Source organism: Mandrillus leucophaeus, unplaced genomic scaffold, assembly GCF_000951045.1.
Source record: "Mandrillus leucophaeus isolate KB7577 unplaced genomic scaffold, Mleu.le_1.0 Scaffold1205, whole genome shotgun sequence".
Lineage (NCBI taxonomy): Eukaryota > Metazoa > Chordata > Mammalia > Primates > Cercopithecidae > Mandrillus > Mandrillus leucophaeus.
The window spans coordinates 94,198-112,175 of NW_012100377.1; the positions used below are offsets into that span (position 1 = coordinate 94,198).

The 17,978-nt window shown below is 41.3% G+C and overlaps 1 protein-coding gene across 1 annotated transcript in view; it reads right to left on the minus strand.

Annotated features, from left to right (window-relative positions):
• PRKDC (protein kinase, DNA-activated, catalytic polypeptide) overlaps window positions 1–17,978 on the minus strand; it is a 168,205-nt gene that overhangs the window by 93,715 nt on the left and 56,512 nt on the right. Inside the window, exons 26-31 of the mRNA XM_011970417.1 lie at window positions 15,638–15,745; window positions 13,344–13,570; window positions 11,461–11,555; window positions 9,502–9,601; window positions 8,201–8,334; window positions 4,482–4,730 (exon numbers count right to left, since the gene is read on the minus strand). Coding sequence (XP_011825807.1) covers window positions 4,482–4,730; window positions 8,201–8,334; window positions 9,502–9,601; window positions 11,461–11,555; window positions 13,344–13,570; window positions 15,638–15,745 — 913 coding nt within the window. The remainder of the gene's footprint in view (window positions 1–4,481; window positions 4,731–8,200; window positions 8,335–9,501; window positions 9,602–11,460; window positions 11,556–13,343; window positions 13,571–15,637; window positions 15,746–17,978) is intronic.

Sequence of the window (17,978 nt, forward strand, 5' to 3'; positions counted from 1 at the left end):
GAGAAAGCCTTTTTGTAAGTCTCACAGTTTCTAATTCTTTGTTTCCAACATAATTTAAGGAAAGTCAAACTGTCAACTGATCTCATTAAAAATAATTTTGATAACATGCATTTTGATGTATTCCAAGAACTGAGATAACTCACATTAAGAATTACTCTCAGCCAGGCGCCGTGGCTCCTGCCTGTAATCCCAGCACTTTGGGAGGCCAAGGTGGGCAGATCACAAGGTCAGGAGATCGAGACCATCCTGACTAACACAGTGAAACCCCGTCTCTACTAAAAATACAAAAAATTAGCCGGGCACAGTGGTGGGCACCTGTAGTCCCAGCTACTCGGGAGGCTGAGGCAGGAGAATGGCATGATCCCGGGATGTGGAGCTTGCAGTGAGCCGAGATCGTGCCATTGCACTCCAGTCTGGGCGATAGACTCCGTTTCCAAAAAAAAAAAAAAAGAATTATTCTCAAAAACCAGATATCCTTGAATCCAACAGAATATTGGATTGTAAGACACACTGCAACCATGGATCTGTTAAATATGGGAAAATGTACATTTTAGAATAAATCAAATATGGCACTTATTTACGTGAACAAGTTTGTTTTGTTTTATTTTCTGAGACAGAGTCACTGGAGTGCACTGGTGTGATCTCGGCTCACTGCAACCTCCGCCTCCAGGGTTCAAACGTTTCTTGTGCCTCAGCCTCCCGAGTAGCTGGGATTAACAGGGACCTGCCACCACGCCTGGCTAATTTTTGTATTTTTAGTAGATATGGGGTTTCTCCATGTTGGCCAGACTGGTTTCAAACTCCTGACTTCAGGTGATGTGTCTGCCTCGGCCTCCCAAAGTGCTGGGATTACATGTGTGAGTCACCACGTCCAGCCATGAACAAGTTTTTTTAATACTAAAATCTATACATACAAAAATAGAATTCCAACCACATAATTTTACAGTTTATATGTAACAATTATCAAAATTTTTATATTTGTTGTGGCAGTAAAAAATGTAATGTGCACTAATAATAAACGTAATCATAAAACAGAAGAAAAATTTTTTTTGAGACAGGGTCTCACTCTATTGCCCAGGCCAGAGTACAGTGGCATAATCACGGTTCACTATAGCCTCAACCTTCCAGGCTCAAGCGATCCTCCCACTTCAGACTCCCTAGTAGCTGGGATCACAGCTGTGCATCACCACGCCTGACTAACTTTTGTATTTTTTGTAGAGATAGTGTCTCGCCATGTTGCCCAGGCTGGTCTCAAACTCCTGGGCTCAAGTGATCCTCCTGCCTTGGCTTCCCAAAGTCCTGAGATTACAGGAGAGAGCCACTGCACCCAGCCAAGGAATCTTTAAACATATACATCTTTTCATTAAAAAGACATAGATAGGGATATAGTAAAATCTTAAGCAAAAAAACTTAATACTTTAGGATAAAATCATTTTAAGGGTATGAAATGACAATATGAATTCAGGGACTCTGCAAAATTTCCAATAAAGCAGCTATAATTTAAAGCCAATGATGCTGTATATAAAACTGCTATAGTATTTATTGTTCATGGAATACATTTTTTTAAAGTAATACAGTTTTGTGTATTTAAAATGTCAACATTTACAACACACCAGAAAGTATAACTTTTTCAATTATATAAAACTATGAGAAAAACTGTATTTGTCAACTTTGAAGTGTGAAGGAAGGAACTCTCGTGGTAAGGTGACATGAAAGCACGGGCAAGGCGGCCACACAGCACCTATTGTCATGTCGCTGGGATTCTGACCTGGCAGAGCCTCTGCCAAGGGTGACCCTGGCAGCATGACATACACCAGCAAGAGGCAAGGGTGACCTACCCAAGACCTGGAGGGCTCCCACAATTCTCTCGCCAATGAAAGTGTTGTAGCACTCCAGCGCAGCCAGGAGCAGGTCCAGCCAGCACAGCGTGGTCTGCAGGCTGAATGGCCCCCGCAGGTGCAAGAGGGTGGGCTGGGCCAGGATGCCTGAGGGCTGGCCACAACCGCCCCCTTCAAAGGTGTTGATGATAAAAGAGACACCTTCTTCCTTGAGAACATCTTTCAGCCACAAATTAGGGGATCTGTTGCCTTTAAAAAGAAACAAAATTAAAATACACACACATACCTACATTTCTTTAATCTAATCTTCGCACCTAAAATTTCAAAATGATATGGGACAATTTTTTTTCATTTTACTATGCATTCAATTTGTTTCACTGTAATAACTTCCAAGAATGTATTTCCAACACAGCCATTCTCTTCAGGTTCCTTAAACATTATAAAAACAGTAGGACACCATTTGGAGTAGCTGCATACTAATACTCTTTCCCCTGCCTTTTTATTTAAAAATCATTATTCCTTTAAGTCACAAAACAGTATTTGCAAATGAGAACAATAATATCTACCTCTTGGACAGTTACAAAGATTAGCAGAATTAAAGGAGTTAATATTTGAACATGTGCTTAGAATAACATCTACCACACATAAGTGCAGCGTTTGTTAAATAAGAGAATCCAATAAGCTGTTTTTTCCAAGAAATTTTCTTTTAAATATTAAACTTCTTCTAAATTGAAAAGACAAATACATAAAACTGCATTTTGTATGCTCTGAAATCAGTAGCACCGAAAATGTCAAATCATTCTGACTCCAATGAAGAATTCAAAACGTTATCTCTGATGTATTAAAAAGAGAACATTTGGCTGGGGGTGGTGGCTCAGATTTGTAATCCCAGCACTTTGGGAGGCTGAGATGAGCGGATCACTTGAGGTCAAGAGTTCGTGACCAGCCTGGCCAACATGGTGAAACCCCATCTCCACTAAAAATACAAAAATCAGCCAGGCATGGCGGTGCGCGCTTGTGGTCCCAGCTACTCAGGAGGCTGAGGCAGGAGAACTGCTTAAACGAGCGGAGGTTGCAGTGAGCCAGTATCATGCCACTGCACTCCATCCTCAGCTACAGAGTGAGACTCGGTCTCAAAAAAAAAAAAAAAAAAGAGAGAAAATTTTGTATATTAAGAGGAGGAATATTCTGTAATGTTCTGTTACTTTCACTAAGAGGAGACAAAGAAATCTGCAATAATGAGCAAAAAATAAATAGTAAGGTATTTAAATTTTACCTCAAGAGCGACAGTAAGACACACTGCAACCATGGATCTGTTAAATATGGGAAAATGTACATTTTAGAATAAATCAAATATGGCACTTATTTACGTGAACAAGTTTGTTTTGTTTTATTTTCTGAGACAGAGTCTTGCTCTGTCGCCCAGGCTGGAGTGTAGTGGCACGCTCTCACTTCACTGCAACCTCCGCCTCCAGGGTTCAAACGTTTCTTGTGCCTCAGCCTCCCGAGTAGCTGGGATTAACAGGGACCTGCCACCACGCCTGGCTAATTTTTGTATTTTTAGTAGATATGGGGTTTCTCCATGTTGGCCAGACTGGTTTCAAACTCCTGACTTCAGGTGATGTGTCTGCCTCGGCCTCCCAAAGTGCTGGGATTACATGTGTGAGTCACCACGTCCAGCCATGAACAAGTTTTTTAAATACTAAAATCTATACATACAAAAATAGAATTCCAACCACATAATTTTACAGTTTATATGTAACAATTATCAAAATTTTTATATTTGTTGTGGCAGTAAAAAATGTAATGTGCACTAATAATAAACGTAATCATAAAACAGAAGAAAAATTTTTTTTGAGACAGGGTCTCACTCTATTGCCCAGGCCAGAGTACAGTGGCATAATCACGGTTCACTATAGCCTCAACCTTCCAGGCTCAAGCGATCCTCCCACTTCAGACTCCCTAGTAGCTGGGATCACAGCTGTGCATCACCACGCCTGACTAACTTTTGTATTTTTTGTAGAGATAGTGTCTCGCCATGTTGCCCAGGCTGGTCTCAAACTCCTGGGCTCAAGTGATCCTCCTGCCTTGGCTTCCCAAAGTCCTGAGATTACAGGAGAGAGCCACTGCACCCAGCCAAGGAATCTTTAAACATATACATCTTTTCATTAAAAAGACATAGATAGGGATATAGTAAAATCTTAAGCAAAAAAACTTAATACTTTAGGATAAAATCATTTTAAGGGTATGAAATGACAATATGAATTCAGGGACTCTGCAAAATTTCCAATAAAGCAGCTATAATTTAAAGCCAATGATGCTGTATATAAAACTGCTATAGTATTTATTGTTCATGGAATACATTTTTTTAAAGTAATACAGTTTTGTGTATTTAAAATGTCAACATTTACAACACACCAGAAAGTATAACTTTTTCAATTATATAAAACTATGAGAAAAACTGTATTTGTCAACTTTGAAGTGTGAAGGAAGGAACTCTCGTGGTAAGGTGACATGAAAGCACGGGCAAGGCGGCCACACAGCACCTATTGTCATGTCGCTGGGATTCTGACCTGGCAGAGCCTCTGCCAAGGGTGACCCTGGCAGCATGACATACACCAGCAAGAGGCAAGGGTGACCTACCCAAGACCTGGAGGGCTCCCACAATTCTCTCGCCAATGAAAGTGTTGTAGCACTCCAGCGCAGCCAGGAGCAGGTCCAGCCAGCACAGCGTGGTCTGCAGGCTGAATGGCCCCCGCAGGTGCAAGAGGGTGGGCTGGGCCAGGATGCCTGAGGGCTGGCCACAACCGCCCCCTTCAAAGGTGTTGATGATAAAAGAGACACCTTCTTCCTTGAGAACATCTTTCAGCCACAAATTAGGGGATCTGTTGCCTTTAAAAAGAAACAAAATTAAAATACACACACATACCTACATTTCTTTAATCTAATCTTCGCACCTAAAATTTCAAAATGATATGGGACAATTTTTTTTCATTTTACTATGCATTCAATTTGTTTCACTGTAATAACTTCCAAGAATGTATTTCCAACACAGCCATTCTCTTCAGGTTCCTTAAACATTATAAAAACAGTAGGACACCATTTGGAGTAGCTGCATACTAATACTCTTTCCCCTGCCTTTTTATTTAAAAATCATTATTCCTTTAAGTCACAAAACAGTATTTGCAAATGAGAACAATAATATCTACCTCTTGGACAGTTACAAAGATTAGCAGAATTAAAGGAGTTAATATTTGAACATGTGCTTAGAATAACATCTACCACACATAAGTGCAGCGTTTGTTAAATAAGAGAATCCAATAAGCTGTTTTTTCCAAGAAATTTTCTTTTAAATATTAAACTTCTTCTAAATTGAAAAGACAAATACATAAAACTGCATTTTGTATGCTCTGAAATCAGTAGCACCGAAAATGTCAAATCATTCTGACTCCAATGAAGAATTCAAAACGTTATCTCTGATGTATTAAAAAGAGAACATTTGGCTGGGGGTGGTGGCTCAGATTTGTAATCCCAGCACTTTGGGAGGCTGAGATGAGCGGATCACTTGAGGTCAAGAGTTCGTGACCAGCCTGGCCAACATGGTGAAACCCCATCTCCACTAAAAATACAAAAATCAGCCAGGCATGGCGGTGCGCGCTTGTGGTCCCAGCTACTCAGGAGGCTGAGGCAGGAGAACTGCTTAAACGAGCGGAGGTTGCAGTGAGCCAGTATCATGCCACTGCACTCCATCCTCAGCTACAGAGTGAGACTCGGTCTCAAAAAAAAAAAAAAAAGAGAGAGAACATTTTGTATATTAAGAGGAGGAATATTCTGTAATGTTCTGTTACTTTCACTAAGAGGAGACAAAGAAATCTGCAATAATGAGCAAAAAATAAATAGTAAGGTATTTAAATTTTACCTCAAGAGCGACAGAAGGAAAATGATAGAAAGGACACAGAAAGGCAGATCGAGAGAGAGCAGCCAAGGGAACATCACAACTAGAGAGAGAAGCTGAAGACGCAGACAAGCACGCTTGGGGTTGGGGAGCCTGCCCAGCCCTACTTCTTCCTTGGTCTCCACTGAAGACCTGCTATTTCTGGGCCTGGGCCACACTGAGTCTCAGTATTCAGAAGCCACCAGGAGCTGTCTCTCTTGGACACACGTCAGAGGGACAACCCTGCACCTGTCGTCAAGTCCTACTGATCTGGGTGTTCATGTACCCAGGACTGCTGCTACACGGTGAGCTAAAGAGACACCTGACACAGACACTTAAAAACAACTAAAGGAAGCTAGATGCAATGGCTCACACCTGTAATCCCAGCACTTTGGGAAGCCAAGGCAGGAAGACTGCCTGGGGTCAGGACTCAAGACTAGCCTGGGCAACATATGAATACCAAGACCCTACCTCTATAAAACAAACTTTAAAATTAGCCAGGCCTGCTAGCCACGCCTGTGTTCCCAGCTACTCATGAGGCTGAGGCAGGAGGATCACTTAAGCTCAGTTTATGGCTGCAGTGAACTATAATCATGTCACTGCAACCTAGCCTGGGCAAAAGAGTGAGACCCTATCTCTTAAAAACAAACAGGTGCTGCACACCTGCAGTACCAGCTACTAAGGAAGTTGAGACAGGAGGACCACACGAGCCTAGAAGTTTGTGTCTAGCCTGGACAACATAGTGAGACTCTGTCTCTAAAACTGAAAAGGAAAAAAATAAAAGAAAACAAAAATACCTACTGGGGGATAAAATACCAAAGGAGAAAGGTGGCTACACCCTGGAAGGCCACAGAAGAGATAAATCAAGGAAGGCTCCTTAATGTTACACAAATTACCTGTTGGAAGAAGGGCAAGGCTCACCTACTACCTAGAAGCCTTTGTCCAACAAAATCAATTCTGAGAGGTGGAACTCTATTTAGTCCAGAATACATGAGGTCCGTATCATAGGCAACTTAGAAGAGAATAGCACTAGAAATGCCTGTGGTCAATACAGCTGAGGACACAAGAAATCCCATGCACTACCAGAGTCACAGACTCAATGTGAGATAGTGGTCTGCCCATAAGCAGCTCTAGCAACATGCTATCAGGGTCTCGGTTTCTACTAAATATAGGAAAAGTGCCTCCCACTGCCCTCCAGCCCTTCCCCAGCCACTGGTCTACTCTTCAATGAGAAATTTCACAAGGCTGCTGTGAGAATGACTTAACATAAAAAAAAAAAAAAAAAACAAAAAACTGTTAGCTAAACACATTTAGCGAATTGAAAATGCTAGGCCAGGCGTAGTAGCTCATGCCTGCAATCCCAGCACTTTGGGAGGCAGAGGCTGGCAGATTACAAGGTCAGGAGTTTGAGACCAGACTGGCCAACACAGTGAAACCCTGTCTCTACTAAAAATACAAAAATTAGCCTGGCATGGTAGCACACGCCTGTAATCCCAGCTACTCAGGAGGCTGAGGCAGGAGAATTGCTTGAACCCAGGACGCAGAGGCTGCAGTGAGCCAAGATGGTGCCATTGCATTCTAGCCTGGGCGACAGAGCAAGACTCTGTCTCGGGGGGAAAAAAATTTTTTTTTAAATGCTAATGTTTTTTAAACAATTATCTAAATTAAAACACAGATACACATTTCTATTATGTATGTAAAATGATATAGTACAGTAAATTTACACTTTATTTATATAGCGTATATAAAATAATTGAACTCAATTATAGTATGTATTTAAACATACTCTATAGTATATAATATGTAGTATATAACATTCTAATATATCCTATAGTATAACAAAAATTAGAGTCCTTCTAAGTTTTAGAAGCCCGGAAATTATTAAAGTAACTTTTTTCCTCTTGTTCCATGAAGAAAAAGCCCAGAGAGAACTCCACTCCAACTTTTGCCAAGGAACCAGCGCACCCATCTCACCCGAGGCGCTCTCCACGCATGGCACGGGGCTGTGACAGCCCACAATGGGGGAAGGCAGGACCTGATCTGTCCTGAGCACAGCTTCCCCACTCCCAAGCTATCAAACCTGGGTATGGACTTAATGGACAAAACTGAACAACACATTTATTCCTGAGAAATTATTTCAGTCTGTAAGCAGTTTAATGGTTTAGCAATTACTAAAAAGCACAGGTTCACTGCTTTCCTTTAACATCATAATGATTTGAGATTATTCAGACTTAGGATGCTGGCAATTTCTTATTAATCACATGCTGAAACAGAACTGCATTAACTCATCAACTGTTAACATTCTGAATCTTAACTGAATATCATGTTAACTGCAATGATCACCCAATTACTCAATTCTTCTTTGCTTCTTTTAAATGGGATAATAAAGCAAACTGTAGTAAAATTAAAGACATACAGATTACCATACCTGGCAATAAAGGAACGAATTTATAAAAGAGTTCAATGGATTTGTGTCGACATTCTGTCTGGGGCCTCCCACAATGAGCTAAAAGCCACTTGACCAGATCCAGTAAACACAATGACGTGGAAGGTGGAAATCCTCTGCAGAGAGACAGCATACTGTCATTAGTCCCTCTCCAACATGCAACATTCAGCTACCAAGGCTCTAGAAATCATAAACTCATCTTTATCACACAGATACATGTAGAAACCTCACTAAAAGGCATTCAACTTATTTTTAATTTATTATAATTAGAGTGCAATCAAAATAACATAGGTGAAAGGGGTCCTAAATGCTGCTCATGTTCATTTTTTCATGTGGGGAAAAATTAAAAAGTTCTCCTTAAAAGAACAGCACTAAGTATTTTCACGTTTCCTTTGCAACGTACCTTGTAAAGCAGTGCTTCTCAACGTGTGGTCCCTGGACAGCTGTTCCAACATTACCTGTGCACTTGTTACAAATGCAAATTATCTGGCCCTACCCCAGGTGTACACAGAAATTAAGGGTGGGGCCAGCCCAGCGATCTGTGTTTTAACTAGATCTCCAGGCAATTCTAATGCATGCTCAAGTTAGAACCAATGAATTAAACCGATACCATAAGTTAATAGTAGAATCTGGAAGAATCAACTTTAAAACAACAGAGAAAATATTAATCCAGTTCACACACAGAATTGTGCTTCTCCAGAGTGGTAGTCACTATCATGGACAATAGACGTCCCCAGACACCCTGCAGAGATCTGGAGGGGATCATGGAGGGCACTCACCCTATTGAAGAAAGCAACACCACTGGGATGGAATAAAGGCAAAAACTGGAAACCACTGGCCAACACCCCAGCCTTGGCTCTAAGCAGTTTCATTTTCTAATTTTATAATTCCATGTCTGTCAAGATACTACTATTTGAACATTCAGTTCATATACTTCAAAATTTACTGAATGGTTCATGCATATTCTAGTCAAATCATCCACATCAAAACATATTCAAAATTAGTGCATATTAAATAAAACGTCCATTACAAAACTAATTTTCAATTTGTATCTACTATCTCAACCCAGATCAAATACCTTACACCTTATCCCTTAAATCAAGTATTTTCAAACACAAAGCTTTTTAACGTTTTTTGAAAACGAGCTCTTCGTACTTCCACACATTCCTTGTTTAGGAAGTAATTCCTTATACTTCCACAGATCCATCCCAGGTTGTCCTTTATTAGCTGAGAATTAGTTTTATGTTGTGGGAAAAGACGGAAAAGGAAGCAAGATCACCTACCGTGGCAAACGTCGTTTCTTTGCTTTGTTTAAAGAAACATGCTTCTTTTCAATGATGCGGCATAGGTGATCAATGGCATCACAACACTGTTGAATTGTACCTGTTCTCAAGTACAAAGACATATTTCCAAAGAAGGCATATATAGTTGATTATTATTAAATTTGTATTATAAATTTGTTGGCCTAAATTTTTAACTGAAAAGGTAATTTTACTATAGATTTAATGCTTTCATCCCTAAGAACAATAAATTTAGATAAATACTTCACATTTCATATTCAAAAATGAACACAAAACCCGTATTTAAGGCTGCAGGATAGCATGGTATGCACACACACACACAAAGCAATGCCACACCTAACTAGAAACTGTACCACCACCACCTCGGCCACCCAAAGCACAGCTTCTCCTAATGGACCTGAAATGGAACAGACCTTGCAGGTATTACAAAACCCACATACCAGGCCAGAGCCTGTGGACTTCAATTTGTGGCTATTTTAAAGGGGTATAAGTTCTTTGACCTCCCTTCCTACGCAGGATAAACTATGGTATCGTTTAGTAATACAGCCTCTGGAGAAGGACAACAGAGGTAAGATGGTGAAGTCACCCAGAGAAGTCTGGAATTATTTAGGAAAGGAGCCTTATACATCTTATTTTGACCTGTGTCACCAAGAAAAAGTTTTCTTTCTATGTTTTTTTAAATATGTCAGTGATCACAAAAAAAGTTTCACTTACTGAAAAAATTCACCTATATGGGAAATCTAGATAAAGCAAATTTAAGCTATTTGACAATGAGGACTAAATTTTAAACATTTTTGCCCACAGTAGACTATCAACATGAAGGATAACAGAGCTCAGTTTGTCTTTTTAAAAAATAAACAAAGTCGCCGGGTGCAGTGGCTCACGCCTGTAATCCCAGCATTTTGGGAGGCTGAGGCAGGTGGATCACATAAGGTCAGGAGTTATAGACCAGCCAGGCTAACATGGAGAAACATCTCTACTAAAAATACAAAAATTAGCCAGGCGTGGTGGCAGGCCCCTGTAATCTCAGCTACTCAGGAGACTGAGGCAGGAGAATCACTTGAACCCAGGAAGTGAAGGTTGCAGTGAGCTGAGATCGCACCATTGCACTCCGGTCTGGGGGACAGCAGGAAAACCCCATCACAAAAAATAAACAAATAAAATAAAATAAGATAAAATAAGATAAGATATAAAATAAGGTAAAATAAAATAAAATAAAATAAAATAAAATAAAATAAGTCAAGACTTGTATCAGTGATAGAGTCCTGGCACAGCTGTGTGGCCCTCTCAGTCACTGACATGCCTGGGCCTCTGCGCCCCAACTACATCACCAACGGGGAGTTAAGAAGTCTTCTAGCTCAACAACTCTATGTAGTTCCTAAAAGCTTCTTGCATAGAATTTAGTTATAATCATTTATTACTCTCTTAGCTATTTTAGCCTACTTCTGACTTGGTATCTTTGTAATATTCCTTCACCATGGATGACACAACTTTATCACAGTCCTGTAATGAGACCCACTTTCTACTTTCTAAACGATCACGAGTTGAGTGCAGAAGCACTGACCACATCTCTGTGGTTATCACATCCAGCTTCTTCAGCACCATATCTGTACATTTTCCATGTTCTGTCATCACATCATAGCATCATAGTGTCTGACTGGCTTCGTTGTCTCCCCTGCCCTGGGCAGGATCTGCAATCAACCAGGGTCAAGCTCAATGGCCACCAGGAGTATATGGTGAGTCAAAGAGAATGAGGGCATGAAAAAATCATTAACAAGCTGGATTTGAGGCACTGAAGGGGCTTATCTTCTCTTCACATTTATTAATTTATAGAACTCTTGGCGGGGGGAAGCCTTATAAGAGAATCACACGAGCCTTAACTCCTCATTGGGGAAACTTTTCAGACCTGTAAGGCAGACAGAACACTGAAGCAAAATGTACCTAAGGACTTCTCATCTGCATGTGCTAAGGCCAGACTCTCCATGTATATCACCAAGGCTTCAAACACAAACTGTTCCACCAGAGACTCTTCTTCCCTGTAAAATAAAGAATAGGAAACCTCGCCTAAGAAAACAATAAAGCAGAAAGGACAAAGAAAAGGAATGGAATTAAAGAAGGCACACATTAATTAATTTTTTTTTTTTTTTTTTTTTTTAAAGGCTCAGCTGCGTGTGGTGGCGTATGCCTATAAAGATCACTTGAGCCCTGGAGTTCGAGACCAGCCTGGGCAACAAAGTGACACCCTGTCTCTACAAATAATTTAAAAAAAAAATTAGTTGGGTGCAGTGGTGCACACCTGTGGTCCCAGCTACTGGGGAGGCTGAGGCAGGAGGACCACTTGAGCTCATGAGGTTGAGGCTGCAGTGAGTCATGATCCTGCCACCGCACTCCAGCCTGAGCAACAGAGCAAGACCCTGTCTCAGACAAAAAAGAATAAAAGGGCTCAGTGTTTTAAAACATGAAACAGGCACGTGGCTCACACCTGCAATCCCAGAATTTTGGGAGGCTGAGGCGGGCATCACCTGAGATCAGGAGTTCAAGACCAGCCTGACTAACATGGTGAAACCCCGTCTCTACTAAAAATACAAAAATTAGCCAGGTGTAGTGGTGGGCGCCTGTAATCTCAGCTACTCAGAAGACTGAGGCAGGCAAATCGCTTGAACCCGGGAAGCAGAGGTTGCAGCAAGCCGAGATCACGCCATTGCACTCCAGCCTGGGTGACAGAGCAAGACTCCATCTCCAAAAACAAAAGAACAACAACAACAAAAAAGAAAAACCATGAAACAACCTAAAATACTTCTCAAAGATACTTCCTCAAGAAAAAGCTACATGAACCAAAGAGGCAACACACGCTCTTGTTTCCACACCAGTGCCTCTGTCCCTTGTGTCTGCAAAACTGCTCATTTGCCTGTGTGGCTATTATCTACATGTCCTTCTGAAATGTAACCCTCATGAAGGGCTGTATCGTTATACCTCCAACATGGGCACAGGCCTGGCACATCATTTTTTTTTTCCTTCAACTTTTAAGTTCAGGGGTACATGTGCAGGATGTGAAGTTACACAGGTAAATGTGGTACACAATATTCCTAATAAGGAATGCTGGATGAATGAATGAACACCACTACCTTAGGTCAGTGACCACTTGTCTTTTTTCTTGGACCTCTGAAATGGCCTCTTCACTGGTGTCCCAGTCTTCAGTCTACTCAGACCCACTTTCTACACAGCTGCCAGCAAGTGGATTTTAGGAGGAAATCTAAATGCATCTCTCTCTGCACCCACTATTCCACAGACCCTCTGTCACTAGAGGTGACCTACGCTCCTTGCTACTGCAGGCAGAGCCCTCCTCACCAGCCTCACAACACCTGCCTCCAAACCTCAAAGGCCTTTATCGCCTCAGACACCTTCCTGTTTCTTATTTCTACCCCACACCACCCCACTAACTTTGATCTAAAATGCCTTGGCTGACTTCCATTTATCCTTTAAGTCTCATTTCCAATATAAACCCTAGCAAGAGGCCACAGCTTATCTGCTCACCCCGGATTAGCTACTCCTCCTCTGAGAAACCCAAAGCCCCTGTATGTGCGTCTTTTGTTGCATTTCCAAAATGGCTGAGACAGTGTTTATATGCATTTCTCAGCAGTTTCCAAGCTTCTGGAGTGCAACTGAATTTTAATTCACTTTTTAATTTTCAGAAGACAGCACAGCATCCAGCATATAATTACTTACTAAATGCAGGATATATGACACACGAATACACAGAGTGAAATTCCAAGTCACTTTTCAAAACCACAAGTTTCTCTTCCCTGGGGTGTAGCTTTACAAACCTGAATTCCCTGTAGATATTATTAAAGGCGAGTGACGCTCCCAGCCTCTTGAAAGCATTAGGGTGAAGCGCAAGGCTGTAAAGTCGCTTGAAAAGCGATTTGGTGTTTACTGGACTCTTCTCCTGCTGCTGTGGTGTTATTTGCTTAATGGACCATTTAAGGAATTCTTGAATACACCGACCACAAAAATCTCTTAAAGTACTGTCAACAGGGTCCACAATTCCATCCTGAAACAAAACAAAGAGACCTTGATTTTACTAATTTTTATAACCACTGACAACTGAATACCCTTGGTCTATTTCTAAGCCTAACTAAAGTAGGTTAAAAATTAATTTACAGCACTAGTCAAGAAAAAAATAAACATTAGTAAAACCAATCTCCATAGTGTATCCAGAATCTAGGCTTATATAACTATTTCTTTCTGACATAATGAAAACATTTTCTTTTAAACAAATTAATAAACTGAAAAGCCGTGAAGGGAGAGAAAATTTTAATTATAACAAAACAATCTTTCCCCTCCCTGAAAAAAAACAAAATGGCTATATCCTAAGAATTTCAGAGGAATTCTGATTGTTGATTTTACCCCATAACAGCATTCGAGACGCTTTGCATATTGAAGTTAAAGAGAATAAGAAGTTCCAAAGAAACTGTACTGCTCCATAAAGGAAAATCCTATGGACACATGAAGAGCAGTCCCCATAAAGGCCCTGCCGAAAACAGCTATGGACATTTGACCAACGACCACACAGAGATGTATTCTACTTTACGCTTTGTTTCTTTCTAGTCATGACGCTCTCTCGGATCTATAAAGGAAAAGTTTAACTTGAAAATGTACACTCAACACTGAAATAAAAGAGTTCTGCCTGACACTTCCAGTTATTTGCTATACACAAATCCTTTCTTGCAGAGGTAATTAGAATCCAAAAAGGTAACACAAGCCACGGGAATGGGAGGAGAGGGTGCTTCCTGCTTCTCAGAGCAGAGGTCACCGGCGCCATATGGTGATGCAGGGAACAGCAGCTCTCACCAGGAAACCCACAGCCCTCCTTCACTTGAGTGCTGTGCTACTGAGTTCACGCTGCTGCTTTACCTTTTCTTTCCTCAACTATCTCATTTTACTTCTCAGATTTCTTTCTGAAGCTCTTACTTAATCTACCTTCAAGGATCAAAAGGGAGAAAAGAAACAGAAAACAACTAAAATAAAAACTTTTTAACAGAAACATGATAATGAAACCATCTGAATGCAAATAAGCCATAAATTAATTTTAACTAACTGTATTTATTATAGGTAGGATTCACTGGTAGACACTGCAGGGAATTAAACTACAGGTTTAATTATGTCACCACCCTAACGAATGTTCAGTCACTCTCCCCTGCCCCTAACATGACTACAAAGAAAGGTCATACTCAGAGTACACTGCCAGCAGCATAACCAGGACTGTGCAGGTGACATAAACTTATTTGCACAGGTTCAAAAATTATAGTAAAATAAGCATCAAGACACTAGAATTTAGCTGGCCTCACTGCCTCTGCCCTCAGTGAGATGGCGACCAAATGCTAAGACGCAGCTTCTCTGTGGCAAAAGAGTTCTATGTAAAAGGTGAACTGCTGCTTCCAGGGCCCTTTAGTTATTGAATCTGAGTATAGGAGAAAATTGGATATGCTCAGAAATTCTTCATATTGTTTGTTTGTTTTTGAGACAGTCTCACTCTGTCGCCCAGGCTGGAGAGCAGTAATGCAATCTCAGCTCACTGCAACCTTTTGTCTCCGAGGTTGAAGTAATTCTCATGCCTAAGCCACCTGGGGAGCTGGAACTACAGGTGTGTAACACCACGCTCAGCTGATTTTTGTATTTTTAGTAGAGACAGGGTTTCTCCATGTTGGCCAGGTTGGTCTCCAACTCCTGGGCTCATGCAACCTGCCTGCCTCGGTCCCCCAAAGTGTTGGATTACAGGCATGAGCCACTGTGCCCGGCTCACCGCTGAGGTGGGTGGATCACTTGAAGTTAGCAGTAAAACTAGCCTGGCCAACATAGCGAAACCCCGTCTCTACTTGAAATACAAAAAATTAAGCAGGCATGGTGGAGTGCGCCTGTAGTCCCAGCTATTCAGGAGGATGAGACAGGAGAACTGCTTGATCCTGGGAGGCGCAGGTTGCAATGAGCCAAGATCATGCCATTGCATTCCAGCCTGGGCGACCGAGCAAGACTCTGTCTCAAAATCATAAATAAATAAACAAACATCAAATACAACTAATCAATGGGAATAAGAGGAAAAGAATCAACTATTACTTACCAATATAGCTTCTAGTAAGGCGACAGTATCCTGACTTTCAAATTTCTTATTGTTAGTGAACCAGTGAATCAGCTGCATAACTAGTGGCTCGTACAGCTGCCTTGTCACCTGAAGAAAGAATATCATTAAAGTTAATTCCCTTCATGTTAAAGAAATGTTACTCTGTAAAGATTTCCATTTAAATGCCATTTGCAGTATAAAATTAAGCAATACTACTACCATGGTTGTACTAGTTTCCTTTTTTAGTTCAGGCTCAAGTGGTCCTCTCCCACTTCAGCCTCCAGAATAGCGAGGACTACAGGCATGTACCACCACACCCAGTTAACTTAAAATTTCTTTTTAGTAGAGACAGGGTCCCACTATGTTGCCGAGGCTGGCCTTCAACTCCTGGCCTCAAGTGATCCTCCTGCCTCAGCCTCCCAACGTGCAGGGATTACAGGTATGAGCCACCATCCCCAGTCCCATTAGTTTCCTTTTCCAGTTTAATCCCATGATGAAGAGTCCAGCAAAGAAAAATATGCAATTGAAGCTCCCTGTTTCTCTGATTGGGAGGACAATTTAGGATAGATATTGTTGGGTTTTTAATGCTCATCTTTATTCATTTGATCTTGAACATGCACACAAGATATCCTGGATTACAGACAGATCCTCGCCATTCAACTATTATACAAAGCAAATAATAACCCTGTGGTTCCCCACAGCCTAACTGTCCCCCATTGTGGTGACACAATGAAAACCCAATCAATGTGCTATATACACAAATTCAAAGCCTGTACCACAGGGGAGGAACACAGAAAAACAGATTTAATCTGTTTATATATAGGACAAAGAGGAAGCTGCCTCCCCCACTGCTGCCAAAAGGAAGGATAAAAACCTCTATGGAGATGGGATGAAAAGGATCCTAGGTCTAATCTTCTGGAACATAAAGAAAGCCACTCCAGGAGCCAGAAGTCCCGTACTCCCCGGCTTTGTAAAATCCAAGATGTCTCCAGGCCTGGGCTCCTCCCTTCTGACAAGTAAATCCATACCCAAGAAGGCAGAGATCCTGTCTTCCTGGAAGCTTGGAAGTGTAATCTAGTGGCCTGGTAGAGGTGTGACCATGTGGCCATCTTGGGGCAGTAAGAGAAGTGGATCAAATCAATTAGCTAGACAAACTGCTACAGATCTAATCCTCATTATACATGAGAGTAAAATGCTGGCCAGGCACAGTGGTTCATGCCCGTAATCCCAGCATTTTGAAAGGCCATGCCAGGAAGGTCTTTTGAAGCCAGTTCAAGACCATGCTGGGCAACATAGCAAGACCTTGTCTCTAAAAAAGTTATTTTTTAATTAGCTGGGCATGGTGGTACATGCCTGTAGTCCCAGCTACTGAGGAGGCTGAGACGGGTGGGTGGCTTGGGCCCAGGAGGTGGAGGCTGCAGGGAACTACGATTGTGCCGCTGCACTCCAGCATAGGTGACAGAAGGACACCGCATCTAAAAAAAAATTGAAATGGCCAGGCACGGTGGCTCACGCCTGTAATCCCAGCACTTTGGGAGGCTGAGGAGGGGAGATCACTTCAGGTCAGGAGTTTGTGACCACCCTGGCCAAAATAGTGAAAACCCTTCTCTGCTAAAAATCCAAAAATTAGCCGGGTGTGGTGGTGGTCGCCTGTAATCCCAGCAACTTGGGACGCTAAGGCAGGAAAATCGCTTGAACTGGGAGGTGGAGGTTGCAGTAAGCCAAGATTGTGCCACTGCACTCCAGACAGAGTAAGACTCTGTCAAAAAAAGTAAAATGCTTGTGGTGTAAGTTAAGGCGAACACTCCCTACACTGGTATCCTGTACATTTCTGCCTCAGAGGCCAGGGTTTTTATAGGAGCACTGAGCCAACCTTTATTCCCCCCAGTTACTGAGCTCACCAATTAAGTACTTTGATATTAGAGGTCCATACTGTAGTTAATATCACCTCAAAAATGATGCAAAATGTCCCACGGCTCAGAATAAGCAACTCAGAGACTCTTCCAAATAGTCTTTCCAGTCTTTGAAGGTATTTTCCCCCCAATACCTTCACTGGCCTCTATGAAGCAATTTTGAAGATTAATCAATATAAAAGGGTCTTAACTTTCAGTCTGAAAGTTTAACCTGGTCTTAAAGCATCACTTTTTTTTCCACAAAAGAATCATACTGTTTTATTCTTAGTACAGAAGTTTTTTAATACATGTATACATAGCTAGATATATATACAATATACACATACCCCTTTATAGAAAACCATCCCTCTACAGTCCTACATCCCAAAGGTAACTACTGTCAACTTTCAAAATATTTTATTTATATACTTTTTTTTTTTTTTTTTTTT